The sequence below is a fragment of the Scyliorhinus torazame genome, chromosome 14 (genome assembly GCF_047496885.1).
Source record: "Scyliorhinus torazame isolate Kashiwa2021f chromosome 14, sScyTor2.1, whole genome shotgun sequence".
In the NCBI taxonomy this organism is placed as follows: Eukaryota; Metazoa; Chordata; class Chondrichthyes; order Carcharhiniformes; family Scyliorhinidae; genus Scyliorhinus; species Scyliorhinus torazame.
Genome location: NC_092720.1, coordinates 202,177,635 through 202,192,930, shown reverse-complemented (window position 1 = coordinate 202,192,930; position 15,296 = coordinate 202,177,635). Strand labels below are relative to the sequence as shown.

At 49.5% G+C, this 15,296-nt stretch overlaps 1 protein-coding gene across 1 annotated transcript in view; it reads right to left on the bottom strand.

Annotated features, from left to right (window-relative positions):
• Positions 1 to 3,694: 3,694 nt before the first annotated feature.
• LOC140390352 (zinc-binding protein A33-like) overlaps positions 3,695 to 15,296 on the bottom strand; it is a 66,447-nt gene continuing 54,845 nt past the window's right edge. The window contains exons 5-6 of the mRNA XM_072475425.1: positions 7,574 to 7,686; positions 3,695 to 4,249 (exon numbers count right to left, since the gene is read on the bottom strand). Of these exons, the coding sequence (XP_072331526.1) occupies positions 3,705 to 4,249; positions 7,574 to 7,686 (658 nt within the window). The 3' untranslated portion in view covers positions 3,695 to 3,704. The remainder of the gene's footprint in view (positions 4,250 to 7,573; positions 7,687 to 15,296) is intronic.

Sequence of the window (15,296 nt, the reverse complement as noted above, 5' to 3'; positions counted from 1 at the left end):
GTTTAAGATTGGTAATTTAACATAGAAACATAGAAAATAGAAGAGGGAGGAGGCAATTCGGCCATTTTGACCTGCTCCATCATTCATTATGATCAGGCTGATCACCCAGCCTAATCCCACTTTCCCCCCATATCCTTTGATTCCCTTCGCCCTAAATGCTAGGTCTAACTGTGACTCGTAAACAACTATCAAATTCAACGTGATTTAGGTTAAGTTTATTATATTTGTTGACCTCTAGCCCAAGTTGCAAGGAACCTGGGACTGATAAGAGTCCCTCCATCAATCCACAGACAGTTATCCTGCCTGTTTGGGATGGGTATACAGCACAGCTGGTTATGGGGTAACATGTAAGTCACGTTTGTACCCTGTCCACTTGTTAAAGGCAGGACAAGTTTATTTTGGGTGGAGACACATTGGGAAAATCGCCAGGCCATTCCAATAATCATAGAATATAGCTTGTTTAAGAACTTTCCAGTAAACACACTAATTTGCATCAAAATATTATTTTAGATCGCAAACTATTCTCAATGCTAACCCATAGCTTCATAGATTTAATAGTTACAGATTCATTGATATATCGCCAATCTGCGCACATACATTCAATGTGGACCACCTGGCATTGACCTAGGCACTGGAAATAACAATGGCAAACCCAGCCTGCAAAGTCCTCCTTATTAAGGGCAGCACGGTAGCATAGTGGTTAGCACAATTGCTTCACAGCGCCAGGGTCCCAGGTTCGATTCCCCGCTGGGTCACTGTCTGTGCGGAGTCTGCGCGTTCTCCCTGTGTCTGCGTGGGTTTCCTCCGGGTGCTCCGATTTCCTCCCACAGTCCAGAGATGTGCGGGTTAGGTGGATTGGCCATGCTAAATTGGCCTTAGTGTCCAAAAATGTTAGGTGGGGTTACTGGGTTACAGGGAAAGGGTAGGTGTAAGTGGGGTGCTCTTTTCAGGGGCAGGTGCAGACTCGATGGGCCAAGTGGCCTCCTTCTGCACTGTAAATTCTATGATTTTATACTTTGTGTACTTTCGATACCCGTTATAGTGGGGTTTTGATACTTTTGTGGTAACTTGGTAAGGGACAATAAAGGAGATTGCTGTACGATAATTTGAGTTTGAGTGTTTTGGCAATAACATTAGTTTGTTTTTATATCAATTTAGAGTGCCCAATTCATTTTTTCCAATTAAGGGGCAATTTAGCGTGGCCAATCCACCCACCCTGCACGTCTTTGGGTTGTGGAGGCGAAACTATCGTTAAACGTGGGGAAAATGTGTAAACTCCACACGGACAATGTCCCAGATCCGTGAGCGAACCTGGCACCTCGGCGCCGTGAGGCAGCAGTGCTAACCACTGCACCACCGTGCTGCCCAAGTCAATAACACTAGTTGACCCACGTTTGAGGTGCAACTCATTGTACAGGGCTTTAGTGAGACCGTATCTGGAATACTATGTACAGTTTTGGTCTCCTTATTTAAGAAAGGACACAATTCGAAGCAGTTCAGAGAAGGTTCATTTGACTGATTCCCAGGATGCAAGGACGAGGTTGGGTTTCTTCTCATTGGAATTTAGAAGACTGGGAGATGGTCTTTTTGACTGCGTTCACACTGCGTTCACACTGCCGGGCAGAGTCAGGACATTGCACAGCTCCTTGAACCTGACCCGGGGGCAAAGAGGCCAGGAAGTCAGGATCTTCAGTCCAGGACCAGGCTGGATTAAAGGTTGGCCCACCGACCCCTGGATGAATGTGGAGGGTGTCCGGTGCGGAGGCTGGCTGGCTGGAAGGCCTACTTCTTCTGTGCGCTGGCACCGTGTAAATGACTGGCGAAGAAGAAAACAATGATCATGCCCTCCTCACTCAATCCCCATGCCCCCTCATGCCCTCATCGCCCCCCCCATGATGGAACCCCATATGCTCCATGCCAATTGTTGACCTCTACCCATCCATCATGATCCCTACGCTTACCCACTATCCCCATTCATCCCACGCTCATAGTGGCCATAGTGTCATCCATGCCACGTGCCTTACCCCCTCCCTCACCTCCTCCATGCCAACTCACCCTGTATCTACCGTGGCAACGCCTCAAAGGCCATGCTGGAATGAAACAATTCCCTGACCCCGCCACTGGTGGGCAACATCGTGAGCGTTTATGCCCACACATTGGCGGCAGGAAAAGCATCGCGGGGCACTCGACAGGGGTGTTGTCAGGCAAAAGCTTCTCACAGAGTGCAGAGGAAGAGTTATTCGTGATGTGTTAAGTAAGTTGGTTCAACGTTGACTGCAACTGGAGGCAGTGAAACTGGAAAAAGGCTTCTGACACAGGAGATGGTCCAACACTGTTTTATTGAACTTCCTGATTGCTGTACATAGTCTGCGGTGAGTTGACACTCTCTCAATCTAACCAATAACCTCCTACTGGCTTGACCAGACTATCTCTCTACCTCATGGTGATAGTGCTCACTGGCTTGTGCACTCTTACTATCTCAGTAGCTGTGTCCTGTAGAGAGAGGGAGAGTCTTAATGCCCTGTGTGCTTCATCGTGGTGGTGTCCTGTCTGGTGATTGGTTGTTATGGGTCGTGTGTGTTCATTGGTTATCCTGTGTGTCAATCACTGCCTGTCTGCATCTTGTTATATACATGAGAGGATATTATGACAATTAGGACAAGTAAACCAGAGGTTGGCTGAAGAAGGCGGCTTTAAGGAGAAATCTGGAGGAGCGGAGTAAGGCAGAGAGGTGTAGGGAGGGAGTGTCAAAGGTTAGGGCTGAGGCAGCTGAAGGCTGGGCCTCCAAAATGGCGGAATGGTGCAAATCCCAGGGATGATAGGTGAGCCGATGCAAATATTACGTGGGTGGCAGCGGATCTTCTTCCATCAGAGAACGATCGACAGGTAGCAGGGAGTGTTGCTAAGACTAGGGCACTGAAGCTGTAACCTGAACTCAGGAGGCTTGGCACTCTGGAGAGGGAAGGAAAGAGTCGCCGTTAGAAAAACACCTTTCCTGTTCTCAGGAGGTCTCGACATGCTTTACAGCCACTGAAGTAACTTTTATAATGTAGGAAATGCAGAAGCCAATTTGTGCAAAGCTAGCTCCCGTAAACAGGAACGCAATATCGACCGACCGATCTCTTTTTTGGAGATGAAGAACAAAGAACAAAGAAAAGTACAGCACAGGAACGGGCCCTTCGGCCCTCCAAGCCTGCGCCGACCATGCTGCCCAGAGGGAGATGTTGGCCAGGAACCTGGGGGTGAACTACACGAATCCTCCTGGAGATAGCGGCTATAGAATCCTTTACATCGGGCCTCAGGTTAAAGTCGCTTCTGAAAGGCGGAGCCCCGGAAGGCTTTGCACCCCCTCCCGCCCCACCCCCATCAGCACTGCACTCGAGAGTGCCACCCTGCGTATTGGGTTCAAGCCTCTGGAACCTGGGCTTGCACCCGCACCCTTTGCCTTTAGAGAGAGTGCTGGCCAGCCGGAGCAAGGCCGACAGGTGACATCCAAGGAGCCAGAGATTTTGGAGTGTAGTGGCTGTGGAATAACACCAATAGGCTAACCCGTCTCCCAGTGAAAACCCCCTCAAACTCCATTGTCCAATGGGTACGGTGCTTTGCTGAACAATCTTTGCTCTGTGGATATTCATCTCCCCATCCCCTTCCTTCCATCCCCCCCCCCCCCCCCCCCCCCCCCCCCACCCCCACCTTTTCAAATATCATAAATACAAATGGAAAAACTTCACGACTTCTGCCTCTGCCATTTCCATGTTCGGCAGAGGGAGAATGAATGGATAGAGTTTCTCCTCAAAGCGATGGGAGAAGGTGTAGAGATGCTCCATGTCATCGCCATTGTAAAACGATAGCTGGCCCCCTTCGTGATCCAGGTAGACACCAATCCGGTCGGGCTTGGTATCCGCACAGCACAAGGAGCCGGAGCTGCCGTAGGACGCGTGCACTTTCCCGTTCCACAGCCGGACGGTCCAAAACCCGTTGGCGGGCGTCAGCGGGATGTCGTCGCTCCTGTTGACCGTCTCGTTGGCTGCGCCCAGGATCCAGCCGGACATGTTCTCCACGTCCACCTCCCAGTAGTGCTGCCCGGAGTTGAAGCCTTCCTCCGCCAGCACCGAGCCACAGAAGGTGAATCTCTTGGGGGTCTCCGGTAGCTGCTTGAACTTGGTGCGGCGCTTGATCATGGTGTGGTCCTTGGACAGGATGAGGCAGGGGTTTGCTGTCTCCGGGTCGAGGGTCAAAGGAGCTGGAACTGGAATTCAGACATCAGTGGGTCAATCAGTCACGAGAGTGTGAGAGTTCACAAGTTAAAATGAAGCATAATTAGAATAGAACATAGAAGGCAAGAGGAATGCTGGCTTTTAATTCAAAGGGAATAGATTACAAAAATCGGGAAGTCCTGCAAGAACTATAAAAGACACGAGTTAGACCATATCTGGAATACTGTGAACAGTTTGGGTTCCATTATCTAAAGAAAGACAGAATGGCAGTGGAGGCAGTCCAGAGAAGCTTCACTCGGTCGATCCCGGGCATGGAAGGATTTTCTTATGAGGAGAGGTCGAGTAGGCTGGGGCCTCTGCTCACTGGAGTTTAGAAGAATGGGAGGCGGCCTTATGGAGACAGATAGGATTCTCAGGGAGCTCGGCAGGGTCGACGCTGAGAGGAAGTCTCGTCCAGTGGGAGAGTCTAGGACCAGAGAGTGTAATCTCAGAGTAAGAGGTCGCCCATTGAAGACTGAGGAGGAGGAATTTCTTCTCTCAGAGGGGAGTGAGTCTGTGGAAGTCTTTACCGCAGAGAGCTGTGGAGGCTGGGTCGTTAAGTATGTTCAAGGTGGAAATAGACAGATTTTTAATCAATGAGGGAATCAAGGGTTATGGGGATAAGGCGGGAAAGTGGAGTTGAGGATTATCCCATCCGATTAGTCATGAGCTCATTGAATTGTGGAGCAGACTTGATGGGCTGAATGGCCTCCTTCTGCTCTTACACCTTATGGCATAAGATGAATCAGGTGGGGCTTCATCACCTTAAAAGTGATGAACTTTGGAATGAAATGTATCTTGCACAATTGAACAAGCCAACACAGCTCACGGTGTTTTGTATACTACTATAATGTAAGAAATGTGGTAGCTAACTTTGGCACAGCAAGATGATAATGGCCAGGTCATCTCTTTTCCATGATGTTGCTAGTGGGATAAATGCTGGCCAAGGCCCAGATCTTTGAAGGTGACAGGACAGCGGTTAGCAAGTGTTCTATCTACAAGATGCACTGCAGGAACTCGCCAAGGCTCGTCAGGCAGCACCTTCCAAACCCTCGAAGGACAAGAGCATCAGATACCTGGGAACCCCACCACCTGGAGGTTCCCCTCCAAGTCACTCACCACCCTGACTTGGAAATATATTGGCCGTTCCTTCACTGTCATTCAGTCAAAATCCTGGCACCCTCTCCCTAACAGCACTGTGGGTGTACCCACACTATATGGGCTTCAGCGGGTTCAAGGAGGAAGCTCACCACCACCTTCTCATGGGCAATTAGGGACGGGTGACAGCGAAGCCCACATCCCGTAAGAATGTACGTTAGAAAATCATGTGGGATGGAGAGATTGAGTATGAAAGCAGGGAGGACATGCCAAATCTTTATAACGCCTTCGACCTGGCTGCAATTGGGATTTTACACCCGTTCCGGTCACCACCCTTGAGGGAGAATGAGAGGGCCCTTGCGAGTACGCAAATAGTTCCAGGGATGAAGGGCTACAAGGTTAGATTGGACAGGTTTGGGCGGTTCTCCAGGCAGAAATGGAGATTGAGGGAAGATTTGGTAGAGGTGGGCAAGCTGATGACAGGCTTAGATATGGCAGACAAAGAAGAGCTGTTCACATTAGCTGATGGAACAAGGACAAAGAGAGGCAGATTTAAGGGGCGTGATTCTCCACCCCCACACCGAAGTGCCGCGCCGTCGTGAACGCCGTCGAGGTTCACGACGGCGCGGAACGGCCCCGGTCCCGACCGATTCAGGCCCTGACAATGGGCCAGTATCGGGGCCGCGTCATCAACCCGCGCGAGGCCTTGTCACCCGCGTAAAAGCGGCGCCGCATAGATGACGCGGCCGGCGCCGCATAACGGACGTCATCCGCGCATGCGTGGTTGCCGTCCTGTCCAAATCCGCCCCGTAAGAAGATGGGGGACGGATCTTGCGGGGCTGCGGAAGGAAGGAGGTCCTCCTTCAGCGAGGACGGCCCGACGATCGGTGGGCACCGATCGCGGGCCACCCCACATTGCAGGCGAAGCCCGGTGCAGGATCCCCCCTCGCCCCCCCCCCCCCCCCCACAGGCCACCCCCCCCAGCGTTCACGCACCGCCCACGACTGCAGCGACCAGGTGTGGACGGCGCCGTGGGGAACCCGCCGTTTTGGCCTGGCCGCTCGGCCCATCCGGGCCTCAGAATCGCGGGGGTGCCAGAGAATCGCCATTTTGGGTATCTCCCGCGATTCTCCGGCCTGCGGCCCGCGAAACTCGACCGGGCCGTTCCCGCCGCTTGAGAGAATCGCGGGAGGGCGTCGGACCGGCGTCCCCGGAAATTTTGGCGGCCCAGGCGATTCTCCCAACCGGCGTGGGAGTGGAGAATCGCGCCCAAGATGTTTGGCAAGAGACACAAGGGGGGGGGGGGGGTTTGAGGAAGAACATTTTTATGCGGCAAGTGACAATAAGTTGAACTGTCTGCCTCTGCTGTGGTGGAAGTAGAGGTGATGCTTCCTTTCAAACGTCAATCGGATAGGTACCTGAGGGAAATTGGCTTGCAAGGCTAGCGGAATAGAGTTGGGGGAATGGGACTCATTTATTGAGAGACGGCCTGGACTTGATCAATTTCATTGCTCTTCAAAAGCAGTGTCTCCGAACATCTTACGTCCACTTGAGTGGGCAGACAGGGCCTTGGTTTGGCCTTCCAACTGAAAGACAGCACTTCTGACAGGACAGCCCTCCCTCGGTATTGCAATGGGTGTGTCAGCCTGGATTATGTGCTCAAGGTGTCTGGAGTGGGAGTCAAACCCACAATCCCCTGTCTGAGAGGTGAGAATGCCGCCCTATGAACCATGGCTGGAGACCTATCGGGGGAGGTACATGCAGAAGACAGGTAAAGTAGGTTCAAGGGTCAAATGCATCGTTTTGGGAAAGTGAAAAGGATTTTGGAATATAGTAATACAGTGGCTAGGACTGATATCATGAATATTGATAGAGCTTTTGTAGACTTCTCTCTATCTAAACTTTCTTTCGGGAGTTAGACCTCGATTGAACTTAAGGTCATATTTTGAGTTCCACGTGGCTTAATATACCACATTACAGCAGTTTCTGATAATATTCAGCGTTAAATTGAAAACTGCTTGCATGGTGATGCTACAGATAACTGTTTATCTTAGCCTCTCTTTATAAACTTCAGCAAGGAATAAATCTGAATGGCGCTAATTGAACCTGCAGCTGGTTGAAGTCAAGCTTATTTTTGACATAGCTCAATGGGGCATGAGAGCGATAGCTGGGCTGTTGTATAGCTATTCGTCTGTAAATGCATGACAGAAAAGGGGTACCTGGGCTGATGATGCTCAGCATTCGTTTCCATGCTGCATACTGTAGCGGCCCATTGAACTCCCCCAAACTCATGTCAGGTGGCTGCAGGACAGGCTCATTGTGTAAGTCACTTCTGAAAAGTCAAGAACACAATTATCACACATACATTGGGGGCACCTCCTTACAGCCTTTTCACTACCATTGTGCACGAGAGGGTATGAGTGTGTCAGCAGGTCAACACATGTGCGTGTGTGCGAGGGTATGCAGGTGCAGATGTGAGTGTAGGGTTTTGCAAATGTATGAAGAAAGGTGGTGTTTTGATCCCATCCGCCTCGAGACTGGACGTTCCCGTCCAAGATCAGCGGACTTTTCAATCGTCCAGCAACAGTTCCGTCCCGCCCGCAACGATCCTCGCAACGATAGGACAAGAAGGTTTACACCCCGCGTGTGGGTGCGGATGTTTGGGTTTCTGTGTGAGTGCGTGGAGGAAAGGTAGCAAGTGTGTTGCGACTGAGTTACATTTGAGGGAGTCTGTGTGTGTTTGTGTGTGGGTCTGTGAGTGTGTTTACATAAGTATGAATGCGTTTCTGCATGTACGAGTCCTGTTTGTGCTTCTCGATGAATGAATCTGTGAGTGGGTCTCTGTAGCTGTGAGTCGCTGGCTGCGATTTTCCGGCCGTTCCCGCTTGCAGGAGGGGGAGGGGGGGGGGGGATCTTCCGTTCCGGCGCTGGTTTCCCGGCACCGTCGACAATAATGGTACCAGAGGATCCCACCGCCGGCCAATGTTGGATCACCTCCACTGCCGTGAAACACTCCGTGAGGGGGGGCATGGAAAATCCCATCCGTATTGGATACTTCTTTACGTGTGGGTTTGCGTCTCTTGTTTTTTTTATTATTCTTTTGTGGGGTGTGGGCGTCGCTGGCTAGGCCCAGCATTTATTACCCATCCCTAACTGCCCTCGAGAAGGTGGTGGTGAGCAGCCTTCTTTAACCGCTGCAGTCCCTGTGGTGTAGGTACACCCACCGCGCTGTTAGGGAGGGAATTTCAGGAGTTTAACCCAGTGACAGTGAAGGAACGGCCGATATATTTCCAAGTCAGGGCGGTGAGCGACTTGGCGGGGAACCTCCAGGTGGTGGGGCTGCCAGATACCTGCTGCCCTTGTCCTTCTCGATGGTAGTGTTTGTGGGTTTGGCAGGTGCTGTCGAAGGAGCCTTGGTGTGTTACTGCAGTGCATCCTGTAGATGGTACACACGTTGGTGGTGGAGGGAGTGAGTGTTTAAGTTGATAGACGGGGCACCAATCAAGGGGGCTGCTTTGTCCTAGATGGTGTCATGTCACTAAGTGTTGTTGGAGCTGCACTCATCCATCCAGTTTTCAATCACCACTCCTGTCTTGTGTATTATGGGACAGGGTTTGGGACATGGGCTGCTTCAGTATCTGAGGAATCGCGAATGGTGCTGAACATTGTGCAGTCATACACAAACATTTCCATTCTTGCCATGTTGGAAGGAAGGTCATTGGTGAAGCAGCTGACGATGATTGGGCCTGGGACACTACCCTGAGCAACTGAGATGACTCACCTCCAATAACCACAACCATCTTTATTTGTGCCGGATATGGCTCCAACCAGTTTCCCCCCTGATTCCCATTAACTGCAGTTTAGCTACGGCCCCTTGATGCCATACATGGTCAATGTGGCAATGATGTCAAGGGCACTCACTCTCGCCTCACCTCTGGCATTCAGCCCTTTGTCCATGTTTGAACCAAGGCTGTAATGAGTTCAGGAGCTGAGTGACCCTGGCGTCCGTGAGCAGGTTATTGCTGAGTAAGTGCTGCTTGATAGCGCTGTTGACGACTCCTTCCAACACTTTGTTTTGAGAGCAGACTGATGGGGCGCTAATTGGCCGCGTTGGATTTGACCTGTTTCTCGTGTACAGGAGACGTACCTGGGCAATTTTCCACATTGCCGGGTAGGTGCCAGTGTTGTAACTACTGGAAAAGGTTGGGGAGGGGCACGGCAAATTCGGGAGCACTAATCTTCAGTACAGTTGCTGTAATAATGTGAGGACCCATACACTGTGCAGTACCCAGTGCATTTATCCATTTGCTGACATCAGGAGGCGTGAATTGAATTCTCTGGCACTGTGATGCTAGCGAGTCCAGCAGAAGGGTGAGATGGATCATTTGCATTGTTGGGCTTGGTTCCCCCACCATTGAGGGTGGGGATATTTGTGGAGCCTCCCCCTCCGGTTGGCTGTTTAATTGTCCACCGCCGTTCACATCTGAGCGTGGCAGGTCCGCAGAGCTTAGATCTGCCCCGTCGGTTGTGGGAATCACCTGGCTCTGTCTATCAGATGCTGTTTGTCATGCAAGTAGTCCTGTGTTGTAGCTTCATCAAGGTGGCACCTCATTTTTAAGTGTGCATGGTGTTGCTCCTGGCATGGCCCTCCTGCACCCTTCATTGATTGCCAGTTTTGAGCTGCTAGATCTGTTCGGAATCTGTCGCATTTAACACAGTCAAACTGTTGCACAACATGATGGAGGGTCTCCTCAATGTGAAGGCAGGACTTTGTCTTCACAACAACCGTGCAGTAGGACTCAGCCAGGAAAAGTGCTGCCGAGTCCCTCTTGGCGATCGGCATTGAAGTCACCCACTCAGAGGACATTCTGTGCCCGCGTCACCTTCGCTGCTTCTTACAAGCGGTGCTCAGCAAAATGAGTGCCGATTCATCAGCTGGCGGGGTTTGGCAGGTGCTTATCTGGAGGAGGTATCCTTGCTCACCCTTGACCCAATGTCATGGTTGGGAACATAGGCTGGCAGGGAAGGACACAAGTGAAATGTGGAACTTGTTCAAGGAACAGGTGCTACGTGTCCTTGATATGTATGTCCCTGTCAGGCAGGGAAGAGATGGTCGAGTGAGGGAACCATGGTTGACAAGAGAGGTTGAATGTCTTGTTAAGAGGAAAAAGGTGACTTATGTAAGGCTGAGGAAACAAGGTTCAGACAGGGCATTGGAGGGATACAAGATAGCCAGGAGGGAACTGAAGAAAGGGATTAGGAGAGCTAAGAGAGGGCATGAACAATCTTTGGCGGGTAGGATCAAAGAAAACCCCAAGGCCTTTTACACATATGTGAGAAATATGAGAATGACTAGAGCGAGGGTAGGTCCGATCAAGGACAGTAGCGGGAGATTGTGTATTGAGTCTGAAGAGATAGGAGAGGTCTTGAACGAGTACTTTTCTTCTGTATTTACAAATGAGAGGGGCGATATTGTTGGAGAGGACAGTGTGAAACAGATTGGTAAGCTCGAGGAAATACTTGTTAGGAAGGAAGATGTGTTGGGCATTTTGAAAAACTTGAGGATAGACAAGTCCCCCGGGCCTGACGGGTTATATCCAAGGATTCTATGGGAAGCAAGAGACGAAATTGCAGAGCCGTTGGCAATTATCTTTTCATCCTCACTGTCAACAGGGGTGGTACCAGGGGATTGGAGAGTGGCGAATGTCGTGCCCCTGTTCAAAAAAGGAACTAGGGATAACCCTGGGAATTACAGGCCAGTTAGTCTTACTTCGGTGGTAGGCAAAGTAATGGAAAGGGTACTGAAGGATAGGATTTCTGAGCATCTGGAAAGACACTGCTTGATTAGGGATAGTCAGCACGGATTTGTGAGGGGTAGGTCTTGCCTTACAAATCTTATTGAATTCTTTGAGGAGGTGACCAAGCATGTGGATGAAGGTAAAGCAGTGGATGTAGTGTACATGGATTTTAGTAAGGCATTTGATAAAGTTCCCCATGGTAGGCTTCTGCACAAAGTAAGGAGGCATGGGATAGTGGGAAATTTGGCCAGTTGGATAACGAACTGGCTAACCGATAGAAGTCAGAGAGTGGTGGTGGATGGCAAATATTCAGCCTGGATCCCAGTTACCAGTGGCGTACCGCAGGGATCAGTTCTGGGTCCTCTGCTGTTTGTGATTTTCATTAATGACTTGGATGAGGGAGTTGAAGGGTGGGTCAGTAAATTTGCAGACGATACGAAGATTGGTGGAGTTGTGGATAGTAAGGAGGGCTGTTGTCGGCTGCAAAGAGACATAGATAGGATGCAGAGCTGGGCTGAGAAGTGGCAGATGGAGTTTAACCCTGAAAAGTGTGAGGTTGTCCATTTTGGAAGGACAAATATGAATGCGGAATACAGGGTTAACGGTAGAGTTCTTGGCATTGTGGAGGAGCAGAGAGACCTTGGGGTCTATGTTCATACATCTTTGAAAGTTGCCACTCAAGTGGATAGAGCTGTGAAGAAGGCCTATGGTGTGCTCGCGTTCATTAACAGAGGGATTGAATTTAAGAGCCGTGAGGTGATGATGCAGCTGTACAAAACTTTGGTAAGGCCACATTTGGAGTACTGTGTACAGTTCTGGTCGCCTCATTTTAGGAAGGATGTGGAAGCTCTGGAAAAGGTGCAAAGAAGATTTACCAGGATGTTGCCTGGAATGGAGAGTAGGTCTTACGAGGAAAGGTTGAGGGTGCTAGGCCTTTTCTCATTAGAGCGGAGAAGGATGAGGGGCGACTTGATAGAGGTTTATAAGATGATCAGGGGAATAGATAGAGTAGACAGTCAGAGACTTTTTCCCCAGGTGGAACACACCATTACAAGGGGACATAAATTTAAGGTGAAAGGTGGAAGATATAGGAGGGATATCAGAGGTAGGTTCTTTACCCAGAGAGTAGTGGGGGCATGGAATGCACTGCCTGTGGAAGTAGTTGAGTCAGAAACATTAGTGACCTTCAAGCAGCTGTTGGATAGGTACATGGATTACGGGAAAATTATATAGTGTAGATTTATTTGTTCTTAAGGGCAGCACGGTAGCATTGTGGATAGCACAATTGCTTCACAGATCCATGGTCCCAGGTTCGATTTCGGCTTGGGTCATTGTCTGTGTGGAGTCTGCACGTCCTCCCCGTGTCTGCGTGGGTTTCCTCCGGGTGCTCCGGTTTCCTCCCACAGTCCAAAGATGTGCGGGTTAGGTGAATTGGCCAATGATAAATTGCCCTTAATGTCCAAATTGCCCTTGGTGTTGGGTGGAGGTGTTGAGTTTGGGTATGGTGCTCTTTCCAAGAGCTGGTGCAGACTCAGGGGGCCGAATGGCCTCCTTCTGCACTGTAGATTCAATGATAATCTATGATTAATCTAGGACAAAGGTTCGGCACAACATCGTGGGCCGAAGGGCCTGTTCTGTGCTGTATTTTCTATGTTCTATGTTCTATGTATGTCATGAGATGTCATGGTGCCCATCACCAAGGTTAACCCAGGGTGCTGTGCTGCCACCTCTGCTGCCCCCTGCTGGTGGGACGGGACATGCCGTGAATGGTGACAGTGGAGTCTCGAACATTGACAGTCAGGTATGATTATGTCAACGCTGTGGTGGTGTTGAAGCCCTGACCTCAAGGCATTAGCCTGGGCCTCTGGATTACTAATTCAGTGACATTACCATGACTCCTCCAAGTATGCATGAACCTGTGAGATGTTATGTAGATATATATATGTGTGTGTGTGTGAGCGCGTGTGTGTGTGGGAATGAGTTTACAAGTCTGTGCGTGTGTTTATGAGGTAATATCAACATAATTCACTGGACGAATTGCATGGCTGCATTAGTTACAAACACTTTTCTATCAGGAAAAGAGTTCACTAATTTCCTGTGCCTTAGATTTATTTAGACTTCTATTTATTTATTGTCACGTGTACCGGGGTACAGTGAAAAGTATTGTTCTGCATGCAGTCCAGGCAAATCGTTCCATACAGGAAAAAACTAGGACATACGATGGAGACACAATGTAAATGTACAGGCACAGGCATCGGATGAAGCATACAGAGTGTAGTGCTACAACAGGAGAACACCTTTGTTACAACACAGACAGGGGTTGTAATCTGACTGCACCAACATGGCAGCGAACATTGCAACAGTGCGTCACCAACTGCATGTGTTCAGAATATGAAAGCTTGTCCGAGTTACAGACACTAAACTTTCACCTACCCCCCTTCTCTGCCCTTGGCGGGTTGCTGCTTTATGGTTCTGGTTCATTTCGCTGCCCCTCAGTGTACCTCGTCCCTTTATTGTGCCAGCTCAGAGAGTTGTTCAGCAAACTATTCAACTCCAAGGGTAAGCGGCAGCAACGCCAGATCCTGTTCCCTACCCAAGTTTATGATGAATTAGACGCACTTACATACACTCTCTCACACACATAAACACATATAAACTCACATACCAAAACTCATAAAATCCCCCTCACACACGAAAAGGTAAAGTCGCCATAGTACCAGAGGCTGCTTGCCTCTTTCAGGGGGGAAGAGCTGACTGGTGGTGATTTAACTTGAGGATCACCACACCTCAGGCAAGGGGCAAGATTGAGAATGTTGGGCCTCAGCTGGTACAGGGATTGAACCCACGCTGTTGGCCTTCATCTGCATCACAAACCAGCTGTCCAGCCAACTGAGCTAAACTGGCCCCCACATACAAACTGGCATGTGAGAGTACCTTTAAGAAATGGATGTTTATAAATGGGTGTGTATAGAAATATCTGTAGTGAGAGTACCTTTAAGAAATGGGTGATTATTACTGCAGTGATGTCAGAGAGTGGGTGGAGCTGGGCTGTCTGTCAGCTTTTTACTTTTGTTTTAGGCTGTTTGCTGCAGGGTGTGTTTTAGTTTCATTTTCAGTGTTGGAGCTGAAGCCAGACCAAGCAGGTGTACTGCTGTTCTCTCTGCCATCAAAAGACTATCTCTTGATCATTTGGTGAATTCAGAATTATAAATGTTTTCAGTAGTGACTTTAACCTGATGTGCTTCTGATAAAGGTTTTGTTTTTCAGTCGTATGGATGTTAAAAGGAAAGCTTAAAGGATTACTTAGTGTTGTATTCTTTGGGGGTTGTATTTGAATTGATGGTTGCTAAGATGTTCACTGTATGTTTTAAAAAGGTTAACTTGAGTTCATAGAATAAACATTGTTTTGCTTTTAAAAATGTTTCCATTTCTGCTGTATCACACCTGGAGAGTGGGCCGTGTGCTCCCCATACCGCAATCTATTAAAAGTTATGGGTCAGGTGAACTCCATGATACATTTTGGGATTCTCTAAACCCTGGCCCGTAACAAATCTCACACACACACATATACATTCACGTACAATCACACACACACATACAATCACGCTCACGTGGGCAGCGCGGTAGCACAGTGGTTAGCACTGTTGCTTCACAGCACCAGGATCCCAGGTTCGGTTCCCTGCTTGGCTCACTGTCTGTGCGGAGTCTGCACGTTCTACGTGTCTGCGTGGGTTTCCTCCGGGTGCTCTGGTTTCCTCCCACAAGTCCCGAAAGACTGGTGGTGATTTAACCTGAGGATCACCACACCCCAGGCAAGGGGCAAGATTGAGAATGTTGGGCCTCAGCTGGTACAGGGATTGATGGCATAGGTTAGGTGAATTGGACATTCTGAATTCTCCCTCCATGTACCCGAACAGGCGGCAGAATGTGGCGAGTAGGGAATTTTCACAGTAACATCATTGCAGTGTTAATGTAAGCCTACTTGTGACACTAAAGGTTATTATTATACACAGAGACACACACACATATATTCACATACAATCACACTCACATACACACTCGCACACATACACACAGAAGCACATAAAACACTCAATCTCACACACAGACACACATATTCTCACATACATCTGAGGGGACATTC